The sequence below is a fragment of the Xiphophorus maculatus genome, chromosome 21 (assembly GCF_002775205.1).
Source record: "Xiphophorus maculatus strain JP 163 A chromosome 21, X_maculatus-5.0-male, whole genome shotgun sequence".
NCBI lineage: Eukaryota > Metazoa > Chordata > Actinopteri > Cyprinodontiformes > Poeciliidae > Xiphophorus > Xiphophorus maculatus.
This window is the reverse complement of record NC_036463.1, coordinates 3740816-3760556: the sequence shown is the minus strand read 5'-3', so window position 1 is coordinate 3760556 and position 19741 is coordinate 3740816. Positions and strand designations below refer to the sequence as shown.

Below are 19741 nucleotides of genomic sequence, written 5' to 3'. Positions count from 1 at the left end.
GCATCACATGTTTATTTAGCTGATGGAGCTGAATACATTTACCGTGTCACAGCCCTGGGAGGGAGGATGTGACGTGACTGAATTTTCAAAGATCGGAGGCTGGCTTTCTGCTGTCCGAGGCGCTAATTGCCTCGTCAGAAATGATGAACATTGACTGTTTTATACCAGAAATGAATGTCTGCTGATGTTTGTTTTCTGTTAAAGGTCTTTATAACCATCATAAATAAGATTTTGATGTATGTTGTGGATCCCAGACTTCTAATTATTCATGAAAAAACGAGCTATTTGTGATTCAAAGAGCATATCTAAAATATTTTAAAGAAAATCCAGCTTTGGAAGATAAAATATACAGGAGTCATGCTACGTGACAGCCAATCCAGGAGCACTATTTAATTTCCTTGGTGCTGATTGGCTGAACCTCCAAGAAAAGAGACAAGGAGAACTGTACATATTACCCTCTGCGGTATATTATTAAGATATATTTGATGATTGACTTATTAAAGTGGGCAATTATTAGCGTTTTAGTCTCAAGTATTTGCGGATTTTTTTATTTGCTAGAAATACCTAAGATTTTCAGATTGATCTCAGAATTTCTTTGAAAAACATTGACATTTTTGAGTTTCAAAAGTTGAAAATGTTCAACTTTTGAACATTTTCAGCAATTCCCAGGTTTTTTTCTAGAATATTTCAGTGATTAATCTCAAAATTTCTGATTTTTTTTTGGCAGAAATGTACTTTTTTTTTCTATCTACAATGGCCCTAATACAGTGTCGTACAAATGTGCAAATCTTTTTGACAGTTAAAGTTTGGCACACATAGTTGTGAACATGGCAGAATTTCACACAAAGAGAATTAATTAATGTGTTCATGTGGCCTAGTTAAAGTTTGCACCTCAACATAATTGCCATTTTTGGTTAAACACAAAGGGAGTAGTGCAAGAATAAATCTATTTCCATCCAAATACTTTATGGTGAGACACTGATACTGTTATTGCTGCTGTAGATGAACTTATTATTATTATTATTAGTTACATTTTGCAACATATTTAGTTTTTTCCATGATTGAACTGAGATTCCTAGAAACTATACAAAGTAACTTCCTCAGCTGAGAGATCAAAAAGAAAAGCCAAGGTAAGCTGATCGTTAACGTCATTTTCCTTTTTTCTTCTACTTTTAATACTTGAAATACTTTCCAATATCATATATTTGCATTTACTTTGACTCATTCTGGGATATTTTTAGAGCGTTACAGTGAATCATTTATTCTAGGGACTTCTTCTGCTGTCTAAATATCAAGAACCCTCCAAACTCTCTTTGATGACCAGTTTTAATTTGACCAGCTCACCCTTTGTGCTGTTTCTGCCTCACTGCAAGGCACAGTGGGACTTTAAGGGTGAACATCCGCATGAAGATAAACTTTGAATACAAAGTTTGTCTTTTTGTTGGTAAAAGGTTATTTGATGATACTTTAATCACAGTTATCTGCCACCCCCCATCCTCAGATCCTCTCTCTGTGAAGAACAAAAACAGCCTCCATAGCCAACACCTCCTGATGCATAATAGAGGAGAACTAATAAGCGTGCACCTCATTAGCATTCCCCAACAGTTACATTTGCTCTGCTGCGAGTGGCAGCAGTCAGTGGGGAGACGGACTTCCTCTGTTCTCATGTCAGAATATTTTTTTTGAATGTGTAATCAAAGTGGCAGCTCATTTCTGGCTCAGAGAAACACTAAACCCGAGCAAACACAGGAACCAGAACTTTGCTTGAGGGGTATTAGCATAAACTACCCCTGTGGTTTGATCCAGAAAGCTATTCAGGCTTTATTGACTCTGCTGCTGCGTCAGTGGCGCAGTTATGGTGAAGCAACTGGCACTAAACACAGATAACATCACAGCCTGTGTGTGTTTCATTGTTAGCTTCCTTTCTTTAATTCAAGCAAAACAAAGAGCTTGGTTAGCTTATTCATGGTAGCTTACCAGGCTTTTGTTGCTGGAAATCAATAAGCAAAAGCTAATTTCAGCACATCGGCAAAACAACCTCTGAACTCCTCAAAAACAAAAGAAAAGGAAGGTTTAGATTTTACTGGTAGTTATAACAAATGCTTTATGTCAGTTGTCGCAGGCAAGGATGGCAGAACCAATTATTTAGGACTTTATTGTTAATAGATCCTGATAAAAGGATTTTTTTTGCCTTAGTCTGTTTAATTAAAGAACAATCTTTACAAAAGTTATCGTTCTATGAAAAAACTGTAAAAAAAGTTAGTTTTTCTTTATCAACAATGTTATTGTTTTGGTCGGAACTTTTGTATTTGCACGTTTCTGGTACGCCTATAAATCTGATACACAAGCGGCAAACGCAAACGACGACGGTTTATAAGAAAGCTGCTTTCTTTGTCCACCTGGGTTTATTTTTTGCTTCAAAAAACGATCTTAAGGGACACTGAATAGGACTATTGTTGTGTTCAAGTCATGCTAAAAGGAGTTGGGATATTACTGAAGCCTAAAATACCGTCTCAATGCTAACGTCCACATTATGTATTTAATCAAAAAGGTTTAATGACTGATCAATAGTTTGTAAGCTGTATGAGTACAATAGCACTTTGCACCAATTTTGATGGTTAAATGACCTGAATAAGACTAAAAACAATAAATACGTTATTCAATTTAGCAGTAAAAAGTTTTAAGATTAAAAAACATTTATTTTGCCGATATAGTTTTAGAAAATGTGATTAATTACAAGCTCTGAAATTAAATTAGGAATGTTTTATTTCCTCCTCAGAGCTTCTGTTGCCACCAAGAAGAGCTGATGAGGAAAAACGAGATTCTGTCGGATCTGCAGTGAAAAATGGCTCCGTAACGAGGGTGAGGAGCCCGGGTTAACGCCCACCCTGCAGACTGCTAGGTGGGCCAGCTGTCTCACCGACGACTGATTGCTCTTCTGCAGCATGAATAATGAGACTGAAACAACCTGGGAGTGCTCCGGAAAACACAAAAAGAGAAGTTGAAGCAATTACTGTTGAGAGAACAATGGTGTTGGGCATCAGCAAGGAGCTTGATGCGTTTTATGCATCCGTAAACAATCCTAGAACGAGTATGGAAGTTAGGTTTTGATTTGAACCAAAACTGAAGCAGGCAAAGGTAACAAATACAGAAATGTGTTCAGGTAAATGTCATAAGGCTCTTAATTTTTCATTTTGTTCAACAATATTGTTATAGTTTGGGGTACTTCAAACATATCAAATCTTAAAGGGAAAACAAATGCAACTCAAATCATCCAAGTATCTTCAAAGTTGCTGTGGGCAGGAAGGATTTCCAGTAGCAGTCAGTCTCGCAACATATCTGAAGACGCCTCTGACTGAAGATCATTACATGCCAACATCTCAATACCCAGGCAGCACAGACGATGCTACTCATATTTTAATCTGTCAGAGATATTCCAAATTAAATTCCCCTCCTACATCAATAAAATCTCAAACCTTGTTTTGTGTTCACATGGGTTTTCTTTGATATTAATGTTTTGTTTTTGATCTTAAGTCGCCTGGAGACAATCGGACAACTCTGAGCATCATTTTTAAACTAGAACACAAAAACAAGCCATCTTCAGTCAGAGGCTTCTTCAAAACCGCTGTAACACTGACCACTACAGGAGATCTTGTGTAAAATACAGGAGGCCAACTGAAGTAAATTTGACCAGAAAAACGACAATCTCAACACAAGCAGAGAACCAGGCACATAAAACATGAGTCCAAGCAGTTCACATTTAATGCCCTGGGCTTTATTTTCTTATTTTAGTGAGAGTTCCGTCACATTTTTTTAAGTCTTTTCAGCCTCCAGGTGGGACAAGTAAACCTCAAAGATATATTTTGCCATTGGACTGGGCATTCAGGTTCTGACAAAGACAAGAAGCACTACTAAGTAATGCTGCCTTTGTGCCTCTAACTCTTCACGGAAGAGACAACATACATTTTCCCCAAAAGGAAGGCACCAAATACTTGTGGTTTTTGGCCTCGCAGCCATCTGGAGATTCGTTTTACCAAGAAGAAATAAAAAGAAGAAAAAAATAGAAAGTAAATAGGAAGTGAGAAAAGAAATTCTCACAAACACCCCTCACTGGGTTTTTTTTTCCTCTTTCCGATATTAAAAACTGGAATGATGAAACAGCGATTACTGCCCGTTCACCTCCCTTATCACCTATGCAAGAACAAGTAACAAATGAACAAAAGAATGAAGTCTTAAAAAAATTTTACAATCAATTTAACCACAAGGAGAAAAACAAAATACAAAAATAGCTTTTTTTGTTTGTTTTGTAAAAAAAAAAAAAAAAGAAAAAAAAAAAGTCAGATAAAACAATTAAAGGAGACTCCACTTGCATGAAAATGACAGACGACTCCTTTAAAAAAATACAAAAGCAGCATTGATATTTATATAAAACAACAAAAAGTCACAAAACAATAGTGCTTAAATTAGAAGCAGAAGCTTCTGGGAAGAGACTTCATCCCTGTTTTGTTACTTGTGTTTGGGACATTATAGGAAGAGGAAGAGTTGCTCCTCCTCCTCTGATCTGTATCACAGCTCACTTTAATGTGATCCAGGGGGGAAAACAACGAAGCAAAACATAAATGATATGAGGGTGGTGGTGGTGGTGGGGGGGACCTGCTTTGTGTTCACAAAATACAAAAATACCCAGGAGTCCGTAGCTATCAAACATACACAACAGCACAGGAACCAACAAAGGTACAGTGTACAAATAAAAAAAAAAAACTGAAAGCAACAAACAAAAACAAAACAAATTGTAAACACAGCACAATAAATAGATAAAACCAGCAGGCTCCGCACCATGCACGTGATAAAACTCTTCTCTGTACATCTCCTCTCACACTCGCCACAAGTCAACTTGGCTTATTCTTTTTTTTTTCCTTTAAAGTTTGACTCCCAAGTGCAAAACATCACAAATGGACAGTTCTGTATTCAAGTAATATATATACATGTGAAGAGGGAGGGGGGTTATTACAAATATGTAGTTGCTGTACAGATACTAATTTATGTCATTTATATTTTACATGAGTCAATATTTTCTTGACGGTAACAAAACCAAAAAAAGAAAAAGGGTGTAAAAAGAGATGATTCTCCGCTCCGCCCGCTTCCAGTCCTGCCGTCCCTTTAGCGCCCCCCGATGCTACGATGCACAGCACCTACAGAGTGGAGCCGCCGCCGTCGTCATGCCAACGCCGCGCTGCGTCGACACGCCGACACTACGTCACCTCCATGGCCACTGTGTTGTCTGCTATACTGTTCAGCGCCGGCTTGTCCTCGTCGTGGTTGTCCCTGAGAGAGAAAAACAGAGACGTTACCCCCTGGTCGGGCTTGGGATGGGCAGTAGCCCAGGGCGACAAGTTTTTGGGGATGCCCAAAGATTTTGGATTTCTTTGTAATAAATGTGAGTTTTATAAACATTTTACTTTATAGAAAACTCAGGCTCATATAAATTGTATTTTACTATAGTTACATTTTACTAAGATATACAATTGTCAAATAATTGACATTTTTGGGGCCAACATGGAGCCATTTCACATGGGACGTTTTAACACCTGCTGATGTGTAGACCTATCTATTAATGTTTTGGAAGTTGCATGACTACAGTGTTTACTTTTATTTATTTATGTACATGTTTATTTTCATTTTCGGCACCAAAACTGGCTCTAAACCAGGGGCCCTTATCCTTCTGAACGCTTTTGGTTGTTTTGCTAATGTTAATGAATGTAACTGTATAGGAATCTTTTGTAGATAATAAGCATGGCGTGGACAAAGAGTTGAAATTGTGACATAAAATTTGTAAAATTTAGATGTGCAAATATTTCTTATGTGAGACATTCTAATTTAATGAGATCTGGCTTCTTCCTACTTCTTTTCAAACTGGATATGAAAATTTAGCTTTTTTTATTTTTAACTTTTTAAATGTTCAATCATTTCATCTTCTCAGTACAAAGCTCAACAGATCTGTTTGGGATTTGTTGTGGGTGACCAAGTAGTAAAATTCATTATTTTGACATATTTCCAAGTATATGTGAACACAGCAAAAATACAAAGAAAGTGGGATGTGTGTTGAAAAACTACATTACTACATCAGAGTGCTTTTCAATTGGCAGAAATGAGATGAAAAAACAGCCCACTATAAATTAATTTCAAACATTTTACAAAAAAAAAAAAGTTTAGAAACATCTTACACACTTCTGAGTCAGTGAGAAGAATGATTTATTGACTGCAACTTATATTGTTAACGTATACTGGCATACAGATTTATTTTGCAATTATTAAGGGACAGATTTATACAAGTTGAAACAGACAGCTTCACCTTCCAGAAGGATGACAGCCATAAATATATTGACTCAGAATAGCTGAATAATATTTTGGATTTTCAACTTGCAAAAAACTGATTTAATCATTTTTCTACCTGCTCCCACCTGGATGCAGATATCTGGTTGCCAAAATGTCAAACTTGGTTCTATAAAACCCGTTTTGTTCGTGTTATAAGTTCTTAAAATTTAATCTGGAATAGCTTTAACATTTTTCTTAATGTTTTTATTTTTTTTAAATCTTGTCCTAATGAATATGCCATATTTAAGTCAGTGTGTTTGCATTTTATTGTTTTTAATGTTAAAGAATTTAACATTTTAATTATATTTATTGTGTTTGTGTCAAATTTCCTGTTTGGCACAAAAGATGCCTCACCTCACTGTAACCAAATCTACCTAATGGTATAATTAAAGTTGATTAAAAGATGGCGTCTCTTCTCTGAACATCATTAAACTCTGGATGACCGGTTTACAAGGCTCTTCTTGGCTCGGTTCCTACTTATAAATTAACTTTCTTCAGCAAAATGCAGCCGTTCCTGTTTACGATCAAACAACATTCTTTGTCTCCTTGTTCCACATGTGGGAATGGGAAAGAAAGGTTTCAGTTCCTCTGCTCTTGGAGAGCCTTCCAATAGGAGCTCAAAGTGTCACAACTTGTTTCACTAAAAGCTTTCAGCTCCATCTTAAAGGGACAGTGTTATGTAAAATTGACTTTTTTGAGCTTTACATCATATTGTGTTATTCCTAATCATAAACCTTCCTGGATGCTGCTTTGATTCTTTCATGCATTTTTGAGAAATCCTTTAAATCTCCACGGCAACCATTCAGCTGTGTAAAACGCCTGGGTGGGCCTAACACTCCTCCTTGGAGCTCAGTTCCTTCAGACTAGCCAGCAGCAATTAGCAAACACCTGATGGAACTGCACATCTGCTGAGCTCATTATAGGAGCCACTTCTCAGTGAAATGCTGGTGAAATTGTTAGAGGGTTAACAGTGGAGCTACGTTGTGATGGCATCCTGAAGACGGAGTTTCAGAAAGAGCGGGAGTTTTTAAAGAGACAGAGGTGCAATTTTAAGGTGTTAAAATATAAAGTAAAATTTATTTTAAGTAAGCAGTTTTAAACAACTGAAGTTAACAGTTACTTGATCAATATATAAACCTGCACTGAAAAATACATAATACTGCCCCGTTAAGAAACCAAAAATGGGATTCAATCGAACAATGCCAATGTTTTATAATAACTCCTGTACTTTGCGTATTTTTGATGTTTATTTAGTTCTTATCCATTTGTTTTTTCCACTGTTGTGTGGTGCTGGCTTTCCTGGTCTGTTATAAAAAAAGGTTTTGATCTCAGTGGGTTTTATCTGGTTCAATAAACGTTTAATAATAATAATAATAATAATAAACAATGAGAGCTACTCTTGCAGGTTTATTCGCCTGGTTATGTGGCTTCTTCTGACTAGAACTGATGAGAGGAATTTAATCTGTTCATAAAATATGATTTCTCCAAAATACCCAACTTACTCTTGAGAAGTGTCCTCACCTGGAGCTCATGTCCATGGACGACGCTCCGGAGACTTTGGGTATCTGCAGGTTGGTGGAGGTGGACAGCTTTAAGGCAGAGGCTGGCACGTTGCCCCGGGGGATGTGGCGTCCCGCCAGGCTGGCGGCCGACTGCACGCTCAGGCAGATGTTGTTCCCAATGAGGACCTGAGTGGTTGTGGGGGTGGCCCCAGCGGCACCGCATCCCAGCAGGCCCAGAGCCGCAGCGGTGGCAGCCGTGTGGGTGCTGGGGGTGGCGTTGATGGAGGCGGGGACGACGGTGGCAGGCGCAGGGACGGCGGCGTTGATGGAGGGCTGCAGGAAGGTCGGGGCAGCGACCGTGGTAGTGTGTGTCGACTGGTTGGTGGTGTGGAGAGTGGAGGCGGCGCTGCTGAGGTGCAAGTTTTTATAAACGCCTGGTGAGGAAAAACAGAAGAAACGGTTAAAGATCCACAAGAGAAACACACACTTCCTGTTTATCTGCAAACTACCTCACTGAGTCATTAGCAGAAGAAGAGAAACACCTAAATAATCTAATGCAATCCACCTCCAGCAGTGCTGCAACACATCCAGTGTTTATCTCGCTTATTATTCAGTCTGGTTGACACTAAACGCTGATGTAACGACTAAATGATGAGCTGCCAGCAGTGCTGGAGGTGAAGGAGGATGGGTAGAGCTAGGAGACATCATCTTACATCTGTGGTGTAACCCACTGAAATCCACATTTATATCATGTCAAAAATCCAACATTATATTCCCAGAGCGCTCCATCCTTTTTGCCAACTTTTAAAATATAAAACTAATTATAAACAGCAAAAGAAGATTAGTTTAAATATTGAAATCTAGAAAAAGATGGCTTTAATGGAATAGGTGTAGAGATGATAAATGGATGCATGGGCGGATTGACAAATGAACAGTTGTTTGGCTGGAGAAACTGATAGTCCGGTTGGTTTGATGAATAAATTACTGATTTGATGGATAAACTAATGGATGGATGATCAGTTTGGTGGGTGAATGAATGATTTGGTGAATTTTTTCCCCCACGTTTGATGGATGAATGGTTTAGTTGGATGGGTGGTTGGATTAACAAATGGTTTTGCAGTTGGATGAGGGATGGATAGATGGCATCCTGCAGAAAGCCTGACACCCACCAGAACCGGTCAGAACCCCGTTGACTCCAGTTGCCAGCACCAACTCCTCTTTGGATTTGAAGCCGAGCAGCTGATCTGTGGTGATCAGGGCCGAGGCAGCAAACTGGGCGCTGGCCTGGTCCAGCGTTTTCGACACAAGGGTCTGAAACCAGCGACACACAGAGAGAAAACGTGTGATCAGAAAGAACTGAAACAGCTGCACTCAGAATCTCTGATACCAAACAGGCAATTCCCTCACCACCCCACAGTACAACTTTATCTGCTCAGAGGAGATGAGATCAGGTGGAGGCTTCCTACTGACCTGTGTGTTTGTGGTGGTGGTGGTGGTTGTCGGATTGTTGACCGGTTGTTGCTGCTGCTGCTGCTGCTGCTTCTGCTGCTGGCTCTGCTCCAGCTGCTGCTTCTGCATCAGAGCCAGCTGCTCCTGGTGCTTCTGGTACTGCTCAGCGGTGAACGCTGCAGACACACAGAAGCGGAGATCAGAACCAGATGATGGCAAGACAATGGCTTTACGGGAACATGTCGGTACAACGGATTCTAAAATCAATGCCACTGATTCAGAGAGAGCTGGTTTAGCAACTTAAAAATCAGTGAGCGATCAACAATCCATCTCAGAAGATGTGGTCACTTTCATCTGCATCTTGGAGAATAAATGCTGAAAAATATTCAAACTTTGCAGGTTAAAAATGGAATGAAGAGGCATCTGAGGTGATGCTGCAAATGGAAATTTGTGCTTCCTTTAATTAAAACTGTCTGCTGAAGATTGGTAGATTTTATAATGCATTTGATTCAAACTCTGTGAAAACATCTTTATTTATGAAGGGTAGCTGGGTCGAAATGTGTTTGCAAACAAAAATCCAGAACCAGAGAGAAATGTTTAGCATCTTCCAGAAAACTCCAGCTTTAATTCTAAATATGCAGAGGTAAGAAAAAGTACTGATTCCTGCAGAGGGAACCAAGCTTTGGAGGATCTGTCTGGAATAAGAGATTTGACTGCTTAAGAATCTGTTATGCAGATAAAAAAAACAATCCTGAATATTTTCCAGCAGTCTCCTTTAGCAGAGAGGAAATTAATCAGCTGGTTTTACTATTCAACAAGAAACTTTCAAACTGGAAAAGCTGAATTCAATACGACTCCAGAAAAAGGTCTCAGCTTTCTCTCTCTAACTGCATAAAAAAGCAAAACAGAAGGCACAACAAAGAGCAACGGGAACAGAGTATTCATTTTTGGTATCGATTATTTAAATCAAAATAGGTGAGAAAGCCCCAGGCAGGAATCAATGAAACTCAGAACAAGATTTCTGAAACAAAACTCTCAACTTAGACATTAAACTCTATACTCAAAGCTAATTCAACAGGTCAAAGTTCAACAGAAAAATCTACATTGAAACATTTAAACAAGACAAAAGCATACCTGTCCCATTCAACAATAGCAAAAACATATTTTTTAAATAATTCCACTCAAAACGCCGTCATGTTTTTAGTTGTGGTTTCAAACTTTAAATAAAAGTTTGATGTTTATAACTTGTACTTCAAGATACATGTGAAGCTTCCATCGCAATTGATATTCTTCCATATTTTGAATATTAAACTATAATAATTTTTACTGTGTAAAAATAATGTAAACAAAACACCTAATATATCATTCTGTTCTGCTGTTTTCAATGGTGATAAAGTAAAGCTTCAGTAATTAATGTGACCTTTTGGTTAGGAGTGCACTGATTGCAGTTTTATGGCCGATTACAGATCTTTAAAAAGCTGATTCAGATTTTTCTTGATGCCTATTTTGTCTGGAAAGTCACTAAATATACCAACAAAGTGGCTAAGTTGACTATTGCCAACAGCGCACATGCAGACATTACCTGGACAGGAGGTCAGTCAGTCAGCTCTTGTCAGAAAAAGGGGACAGAGTGATTCTTAGACATTTGCAGAGTTTGATAAGACCGGCTTCACATGCAAATATAGAATGATCACTGAACTCACAAAATTAAGGGAATCAGAGCAGATTTATCAGAACATCCCTACTTTCAGCCGAATAAAAGAATTGTAACAAGATGGCATTAAAAGTTTATTTGTTTATGGAAAAATATATATAAAAGCTTCTGAAGCTCAATATTTCTATGATTTCAGGTCACAATATACCAACAAAACTGTTGAAAACTGATGTGTGACTTCTATATTGAAAATCCATACTGGAAACGCAAGTAATTTTGCATATTATTATAACATACCATCTCAGATTAGGAAACCAGCTGGTTTATAAAACACACCAGAATATTTACTGGATGCTCATCATTCTCCTCCAAAAACAAGTTGGAAACAAAACCCCTAATTCATTTCCACAAAAAAAAAAAAAAAAAAAATAAACAGAGTTGACGCTCTTTAAAGGGTTTGGACATATGGAGGTAAAGCTGGTAGCTTTTGGCAACATCAATATGTTCTCGGCTTTTTAAACTGTTCCAACAGCTGCAAAGCCTTTGTGTTTTTTGTCACATACATCAGTAATATTCCTTGTTGCTTTAATCTGTGGTATGTCAATAAGTTGGTCTAGTCAAAGTTTCTTTAAATGCCACACTGCTCTGTAATTCAGGAAGAATCAAAGCCATTTTAACACAAGATCCACTTAAATAGTCGCATTACATCACTGTAGCTTTGTACATTTGAGAAAATCATTTAGAAAAACTTTAATTTCTCTACAGTTACAATTCTCAGATAAAATAAAGTTGTTTAAATATTTGATTGAACTGCTTTAAGCGTTATATTTTAGTTTAGAGCTGAAATTATGAATGAAATGAGACTGAAATGAATGAAACTTTCTTAACAAGTATGAAGCTCTTTTATGTGATTCAATCATAAGGTGTAAAACAAGCCTGTGAGCTCCATCTGTCCACCTCCAGCAGTTCAGGCTCAGCGCTTTCAAACAGAAACTCCCAAAAGGAAAATCTGGAATTCAGCTCATGAATTCATGTTTCTGCTTACATGTTTGTTATGAAGGACGGTGGAAGATAAAGTGGAGAAAACAGGAGGGAAAAAAAAAATGTTAAAGTTCAGGACAACTACTGCTACACAATTAGTATACAAACTGCAACAATTTTTATTTTTAAGCCTTTGTTTTTGATTGGCAGAAAGTGGATAAAATCTTTTTATCTAGGTGAAACACTTTTCAACACCTTTAAATCATCAAATAACTAAATGACCAGGTTTATGCTGAAATAAACCAGACAATCAACTGGATCCAAAGACATATCTTTGGAGTAAATTTGGATTTGCATGTTAGTGACACTGCTACATTTTAATCCAGAAATTCAAAGTTTCTTGATACATTTCTAACCCTGAAAGTAGAAGTTAGCTCAGCTCAGAGGAGAAGTTTGTCTATTTTCTATTTGACTTGGAAAGACGTTCAGGTTATCACAGAAAAATGTTTCGGAGGTCAAAGAGCTTCAGGTTAGGCTGGCATTCAGCTCTTCTGTAGAAACCTGCAGATGTCTGCACTACGTGATAAAACACAAACATTACAAGAGCAAAATCCTTTCTAAGGGTATATAAAAGATAAAGACTGAATATGTACTAGCAAAAGAATAAATATTTTTACGATGGATCGAGACGCAGATGAGGACGATTCTGACCATTAACCTCAATTATCTTAACAGCATAAAAGTAATCAGTGACCTGGGTCATAACATTTACACATGCAGTTAATAGCAAATATCACATGTGAAGAGAAGAAACACTCACATAAGATCTGTGTCATGCAGGACGTGTGAAAGTAGAAGGAAATCTTTTAAAATGCACGAAACAAGAGATATAATAACACAAAGACATCAATCAGACCATCAGACCATCAAGCTACCAATAAAGATCCCTTCCTGACTAATCTGATAATGAAGTTATTCCAAATTATTAAATAAGAGCACAACTTCTGATTGGCTAGCCATTGATTCCAAATATTAAAATACTAAACAGGACGGAACATGATAAACAAGTTAGTGATTCTGTGGAAACCCTGAATCTATTTGTGAAAACTGAGATAGATCGATGCTGAGAATCTGCAGTAGAAAACTGAATTATTCTACACTGGCAGACAAACACAGACCGGGATCTTAAGACACATTAGCTCTGGTTCTAACAGAAATACTGGTTAAATCTCGTATTTACAAACGCAACATAGCGGAGCTGAATGCATCGCTGGACTCTTAAGCTTATTGGGTTTAGAGTGTAGTGATAATGTCACAGTGTTTTGTCATATGTCAATATATATATATATATATATATATCAAAACTATCCATCTTGCTCTGTGGCTGAAAAACTGGCTTCTGGACGTTTCGTAGTTGGGACTGTTCACTACATAAACAAACACCAAATTCTGACCAATCACACAAAAGTTTCGATTGCAGGTGGAGGGAAAAAGTTCACTAAGGCCGTTGTTGTATGGAGGGTCGGACAACATGAGGCTGAGAAAAACAAGACGTGATTTTCTTCACCTCTGTGACAAAAAGAACTGATTTTAGTTCTTCTGCCCTTCACTCTGCTGCAGAAACAAGACACTTATTACACATCCTTCAGTTTTACCAGGAATGTGCTGCTATAGTTTAATTAATTTCCCTTTTCTTAGTGTATATGAAGCGTAAATTAAACATCCAAACTTTTTTTTAAAATATCTTTTCCCTTCTAAGCAGCAAAACCAATCCAGTTAGGAGCTGAATTATATGATCCAAGACTTTTAAGGTACTTTGTGAACTGATGTCAGGACGATAATACGAAGCAAATCTGCAAAGTCCACCTCTGATTGGCTCAAAAGAATAAACAAACCATTACAAATGGATGCGTTTCTGAGTCACCGCTTCGAAAACAAGATACCAATTCAGATCCTGTGGCCTTAAGTAGGCCGTTAGTGCTAGAAAACCCACCAATGAGGCTCATTAGGAAATGCACGAATATGTACATTACACACCAAAAGTTTGGACACACCTTTTAATTCAATGAGTTACCTTTATTTTCATGACTATTGACATTATAGATTCACACTGAAGGCATCAAAACTATGCACTAAACAAAAAGTGTAAAACAACTGAAAATACCCCTTATATTCTAGTTTCTTCAAAGTAGCAACCTTTTGCTGTGATTACTGCTTTGCACACACTCTGCATTTTCTTGATGAGCTTCAACAGGTTGTCACCTGAAATGGTTTTCACTTCATAGGTCAACCTGCCCTGTCAGGTTAATAAGTGGGATTTCTTGCCTTATAAATAGTCATGAAAATAAAGAAAACCCATTGAATTAGAAAGGTGTGTACAAACTTTTGGTCTGTACTGTATATGTTTGTCTCTTTGATATCAGAATGATACAAGAGTGAAAATAGAAGAAATCTACAGCTTACAATAATGCCACCATTTTTCTACACATTTCAGCAACTCTATAAAAAACAAATAAATTTACCCAAACTCCACACAAACAGTTTCTGACTAAATTACTACACCTTAAAAACCGAAACTGCAATCCTCTCCATCTACACAAAGCCTCCCTCATATTTACATTAAAGTATGAACTCAGAAAATATCCAAAAAAATAAAAAGCATCTTAAAAGCCAGAAACAGAAGAAACAGCAATTATTAAACCCGGCTATGGCAGCAGAAATATGAAATATTTAAAGCATTAACAAACAAAAGATCAGTCTGAAGTGTGAAGGCTGGAGAAACAAAGGATGTCCAAATTAATCCAAATTAACAGTCAATTATTTCTTAATGATCCTCAAACTAAAATCGGTTTTTAATTATCCCAGTAAGAACGAAGCTTTTGCACACAATCAGCAACATTCCTGTGTTCTAAGTGAGATTAAACGAGCTTCTTGTGAGGCCAACAAAACTTTCTTTACCAAAATAAAGTAACAAAATGTATTAAACAGAAAAAGAGGAACAAACAGACTCACCATTAACAGGAGTGGTGGCGGGTGCAGTGCGGTTCTGGGCTCCGGAGCCTCCTGATAGAGTCCGAGTTAATCCCGACACAGTTCGGCCAAAATCCCTAAATCCACTACGGGAAATATCCGCTCCCCCGGCGGGGTGCTGGGATAGCGTCCGTGGTCTGAAGTGCCTCCAGCGGCACGCCTTAATGTTCAAAAGAATCCGGCTGAGGTCCACAGGCGTCGCCGACAAGGGCCGGGGCCCGGTGGGGTCCGAGGTATTAGTTTCTGAGGTACTGGTGTTGGAGCTGCGAAGCGGCGAGGCGAGCGGTTCGGGCTCCGGGTCGGAGTCAGCGCTCTGGAGGATGCCCTGGTCGGTGTGAGCTCGGTCCATCAGAACCCTGGAACAAGACGCAGGAAAGTCAGTGGAAGGACAACCTGGGTGAAATCGCATGTCTACCCCACGAACCCAACAAATAATCCAATAATTGCCATGTGTCTTATTCAAGGTGAGGACAAAAGTTGTTTTAAGCCTCTACTTCTTTCACATGACATGTAACGGTGCATTTGAAAAGTTTTCATACCCCATAAGTATAGTAAAAAGGGGAAACGGCTAACACTGAAGAAGTTCATCTTGTCGATGAAAAATGCAACCTACTGTATGAGGTGGAAACACCAACATTCTCATGGTGAAACACGGTGGTGGCAGCTTCATGCCGTGTAAGGCTTCTCACTACATGCTTATTTAGTAAGGTAAGCATGCTAACATATGAGAGCGTCTATCTGAAGTTTATGTAAATAACAGCTCTCAATAGGAGGTTAGGAACCAGTTAACATCACAGTAGTAACGGCCCAGTCAAAGTCCAGAAATGTCAGTGGCAATCAGTAATGGTTTCACATAAATCGATCCAGTATAGGATTTTTTCTGACGATTAATCGGAAAAAATGCCATATTGTGCACATTTTTCACCATTTTAGCAGTTTTTATAAATTAGAAATATGTTGAGATGCAAATGACTCAATTCCCTTTTTAAATAAGAAAATAAATAGTTAATTGCCTAAAATAAACAACAAAACATTCCCTTAATGGATACTTAAAAAGTACTTCTAACATCAACACTTGAAAAGTTCAGCCTTTTTTGCTCAAATTATCTATTGCTTATTTTTTGATTAACCAAATTAATAATTAAATGGCAAGAAGTGTTTAACAGAACATTTATTTATTTGACAAAATTTGAACTAAAACTGCCACTGCAGGAATTCTGGGTAAACAAAAGCTTTTCTGTAATCTTAAATGAAAAATATATAAATGTTTGTACAGTTTTGATTTATTGCTGTAAATATGAGATCCTTTCAGCAAATGGTATTTTTTTAGTCTGAATACTCTACTGACGATAAATCAATTGCTAAATTAGCTATCATTTCAATAATTGATTAATCACGATTAACGGTTTAATTCCTAATCCAGCATTTCTGACTTGAATGGAGAATTTCATTTCAACTCTCCAAATCAATTAATAAAAAAAATTACTTCTGCACAGTTATGCTTTTTATTGTTTCAACATAAAACTCAAACAACCTACAATAAAGTCTAAGGTTGGATGTGAAAATATGGGACATCTGAAGCACCTGAGTGTATAAGCAAACAGACAGGAAAGAAATGTCAGGATAAAATATTCCATAGACGTTGATGGAGAGATCAGGAACAAAATCGTTCAACAGCTTTGAAAGTTAACGCCAAACACAGCAAGATGGTTATTTTTCTAATAAATCAAGAGCAAATATCTCCTTTCACCAAGAAGAACGTTTTAATTGAGAGACTGCAGGATCACTCAGTCTCTGGGGTCGGCTGATAAGGCCGCTGTAAACAGAAACGGAACCCCGCCTGAGAACAAGATAATAAATAACCCAGATGCTCTCGTTAACAACACCTGGCACCGAGACAGAGCTCACTAAAGCTGCACTAGACCCAAACAGACCAAGCTGCAGCATGCGTCTCAGCTGCAGCTACGATCTGGTACCAGCCCACAGCAGAACCCAGCATTAGGACCATCACCTCAGTTGCAAACGGCCAGCTGGGGCTGCTGGGAGGATGGTAAAGAGATGCTACGCTAAACCTCAGCTCATCTTCCCTGCTGAAAACAGAAAGCGGCTCAATATTTGGTATTCTAATCACAACTTACAGTTCTCTGCTCTACAGTATGCCCTTTTCATATAATGCTGCTTTACAAACAGTCTTCATTCTATTTCAGTTGGTTTTTATGGATAACACCAACACAAAGCAGCGAATTAACTATCAATAGCATCTTATTTCACTGCAACTACAGCTACAAGTTCCCTGTAGCCCCTCTATGGGCTAAAACTGCATCTTTCTTCTACAAAAAAATTGCTCAGTTTGGACCAATATCGTCTGCAAGCACATTTTGTTAAGCATTGCTGCAAATTCCATACATTTAAGTAGGGATGGACAATATATCAGCACTAATACTGGTATCAGTACAATAAATACAACCGGGCTGATATCAACAACCGACATTTGTTTCCATCTTGTGGTTTGTTTCTGGAGGCAGCAGGGAGAAACATATAATCAGTTATTAGCAATCACAGCAGCATTAATATTGGATATTGATTAGGGCTGAAAGGATTAATCAGAAGTATTGTGATTAATCAAATTAAAATAACTGTCAATTGTTTTAGTAATAGTTTATTTGAGAATACAGACTCAGAAAGAGCCAATTGTTGAAAGAGTAGTGATTAAGTCAAAACCGTATAAAAAATATGTATATTTTACATATATATATCTAAACTGACATTTTACAAAAAAAATAAATAATTTGATTTATTTATTTGAAACCTTTAATGTACTTCTAATATTGTATAGAAAGGTTTAAATGAAAAATCTTCAGCATATAATATTATTTTGATCCAATTAATCGATTCATCTTAAGAATAACTGCTAGACTAATTGATTTCTAAAATAAAGCTAAAATTGATAGTTGCTGCCCAAATATTCTTTTCTGTGCATCTGTAGATTTAAGGCATTCTAGCATGAAAATGTTGATGGTCTGCCTCTAATAATCAGATTGTATTTAGCTGAATCTTTTGCTTCTTTGTCTCGGCCAAACAGCATCCCCACAGCATGATTTTGCCACCACCATGTTTACCATGTATTATGACAATGTGCAAAGCGAGTCTTCCACCATATTTGTTTTGGTCTCAATTGAGCAACTTCTTCCACATGTTTAAGGTATATGAATCCCACATTCTGGTCACAGCACCATTTTTCTTATTCTGAATGCAACAAATAAGTTAGAATGCTAAGATTAGCTAATTTCATTTAGGTAAAGGTCATCATATCTGTGTGTTTCTTTGCAGCCATTAAGCAAGGAAGCTCAGGATGGAGTGGTGAACCCACCTGCCCCCTCTGCCCACGCGGCGCCGTGCCAAACCAATGCAGCGCCACGGCGTGTTGAGGGAGGTCAGACAGTAGCGGTAGCGCGGGTCACCGAGCCCACCCTCTGACGGGCTGACCCAGGGCCAGCTGCCAGTCTTATCTGGACGACACTGGAGAAGAAGAAGAACAGAAGATTAAAAATGGGAAGAAATCAAATCTACACTTCTACAGGCGATTAGAATCCACTGGTTTGAAACTTTCTTCACAATCTATAAAGCTGGAGAAACTCGAAATAACCTTTTGGGAATTAATTTAGTCTTTTAGCTAAACAGGCCTTAAATTAGAAGAATTTAAATCAATATGCTTAATGATAGGGTCCTTTAAATGTGAACTACCATTTACAATCAGAAACTTGGATCATTTTAACAAGTAGATTTCCACTGATTTTTGAAATAAACAACAAATATATATATATATATATATATATATATATATATATATATATATATATTTTTTTTTTTTTTTATTTTTTATTCTACAATAAAACGTTTGTGAAGATGGTAAAAATGTGATTATCTCAAGGGCAGAAAAATGTCAAAATATTTTTTAGCCTAACCCTTTATCACCATAGAAGTCAGAAATTAGCTAAAGAATCTCAGTTTGTGCATCTCTAGTTCCGTTCATTCTTGTTTTGTTGTGTGGGAGCCCAGCAAGCGGGCAGTCTGTTGTTAGCGCTATAAATAGAAACAAGCCAGGAGTCACAGGAGGGCACTTACAGCGTAATACTGACAGCCAGCCTTTCTCCTGAACGCGTAGCAGCCATCTGGGTCATTCTCCTCCTCTGCCTCCGAGGAACCTGAATGGATCTATAAAAAATAATAATAATCAAGTCAGTAACGAGAAAAAGACTTCAAATGGTAATATTTCATACCAAAAACAACATGAATAGGAATTGTTTATATGAAAGCAATCACAGCTTCTTATTTATTTTTTAATGCTAAATAGAGACTGTACTTGACTGTCTTAAGTACCTGTGAGAACGGCTCTTCGTCTGAGCTGGGGAAATCATACTGGTTGAGGTCCTTGGGATTGAACACAGAGGGTCCTGAATGTTGAGGCGCCAACATCGGAGCCATTTTGGGTTTCTTCTCATATTTCCTTTTGGTTCGAACTGCCTCTGCCTTCTCAGGCTAGAAAAAAAACAAACACAGACAGACACAGAAATGACTCGTTTATCCTCCGGACTGAGCAAACCCTGTGACATTTTCAAACCAGAATCAATAATAGCTGCTAGCTCAGAGGGGAGAGTCTCTGCACAGCCTATTAATAGTCAGCAGGAACAACAGTGAGCCAAGCAGGCATTGATATGCAGATTGAGGCACGTGGCAGATGCCGCCGCCG

General features: G+C 37.8%; 1 protein-coding gene across 1 annotated transcript in view; it reads right to left on the bottom strand.

The window, feature by feature from the left end:
- Positions 1 to 3753: 3753 nt before the first annotated feature.
- The window catches only part of LOC102225627 (enhancer of polycomb homolog 1-like), a 29878-nt gene continuing 13890 nt past the window's right edge, over positions 3754 to 19741 (bottom strand). Inside the window, exons 7-14 of the mRNA XM_023326397.1 lie at positions 19372 to 19530; positions 19117 to 19206; positions 18362 to 18510; positions 14974 to 15347; positions 9348 to 9502; positions 9047 to 9188; positions 7897 to 8311; positions 3754 to 5325 (exon numbers count right to left, since the gene is read on the bottom strand). Of these exons, the coding sequence (XP_023182165.1) occupies positions 5253 to 5325; positions 7897 to 8311; positions 9047 to 9188; positions 9348 to 9502; positions 14974 to 15347; positions 18362 to 18510; positions 19117 to 19206; positions 19372 to 19530 (1557 nt within the window). The 3' untranslated portion in view covers positions 3754 to 5252. The remainder of the gene's footprint in view (positions 5326 to 7896; positions 8312 to 9046; positions 9189 to 9347; positions 9503 to 14973; positions 15348 to 18361; positions 18511 to 19116; positions 19207 to 19371; positions 19531 to 19741) is intronic.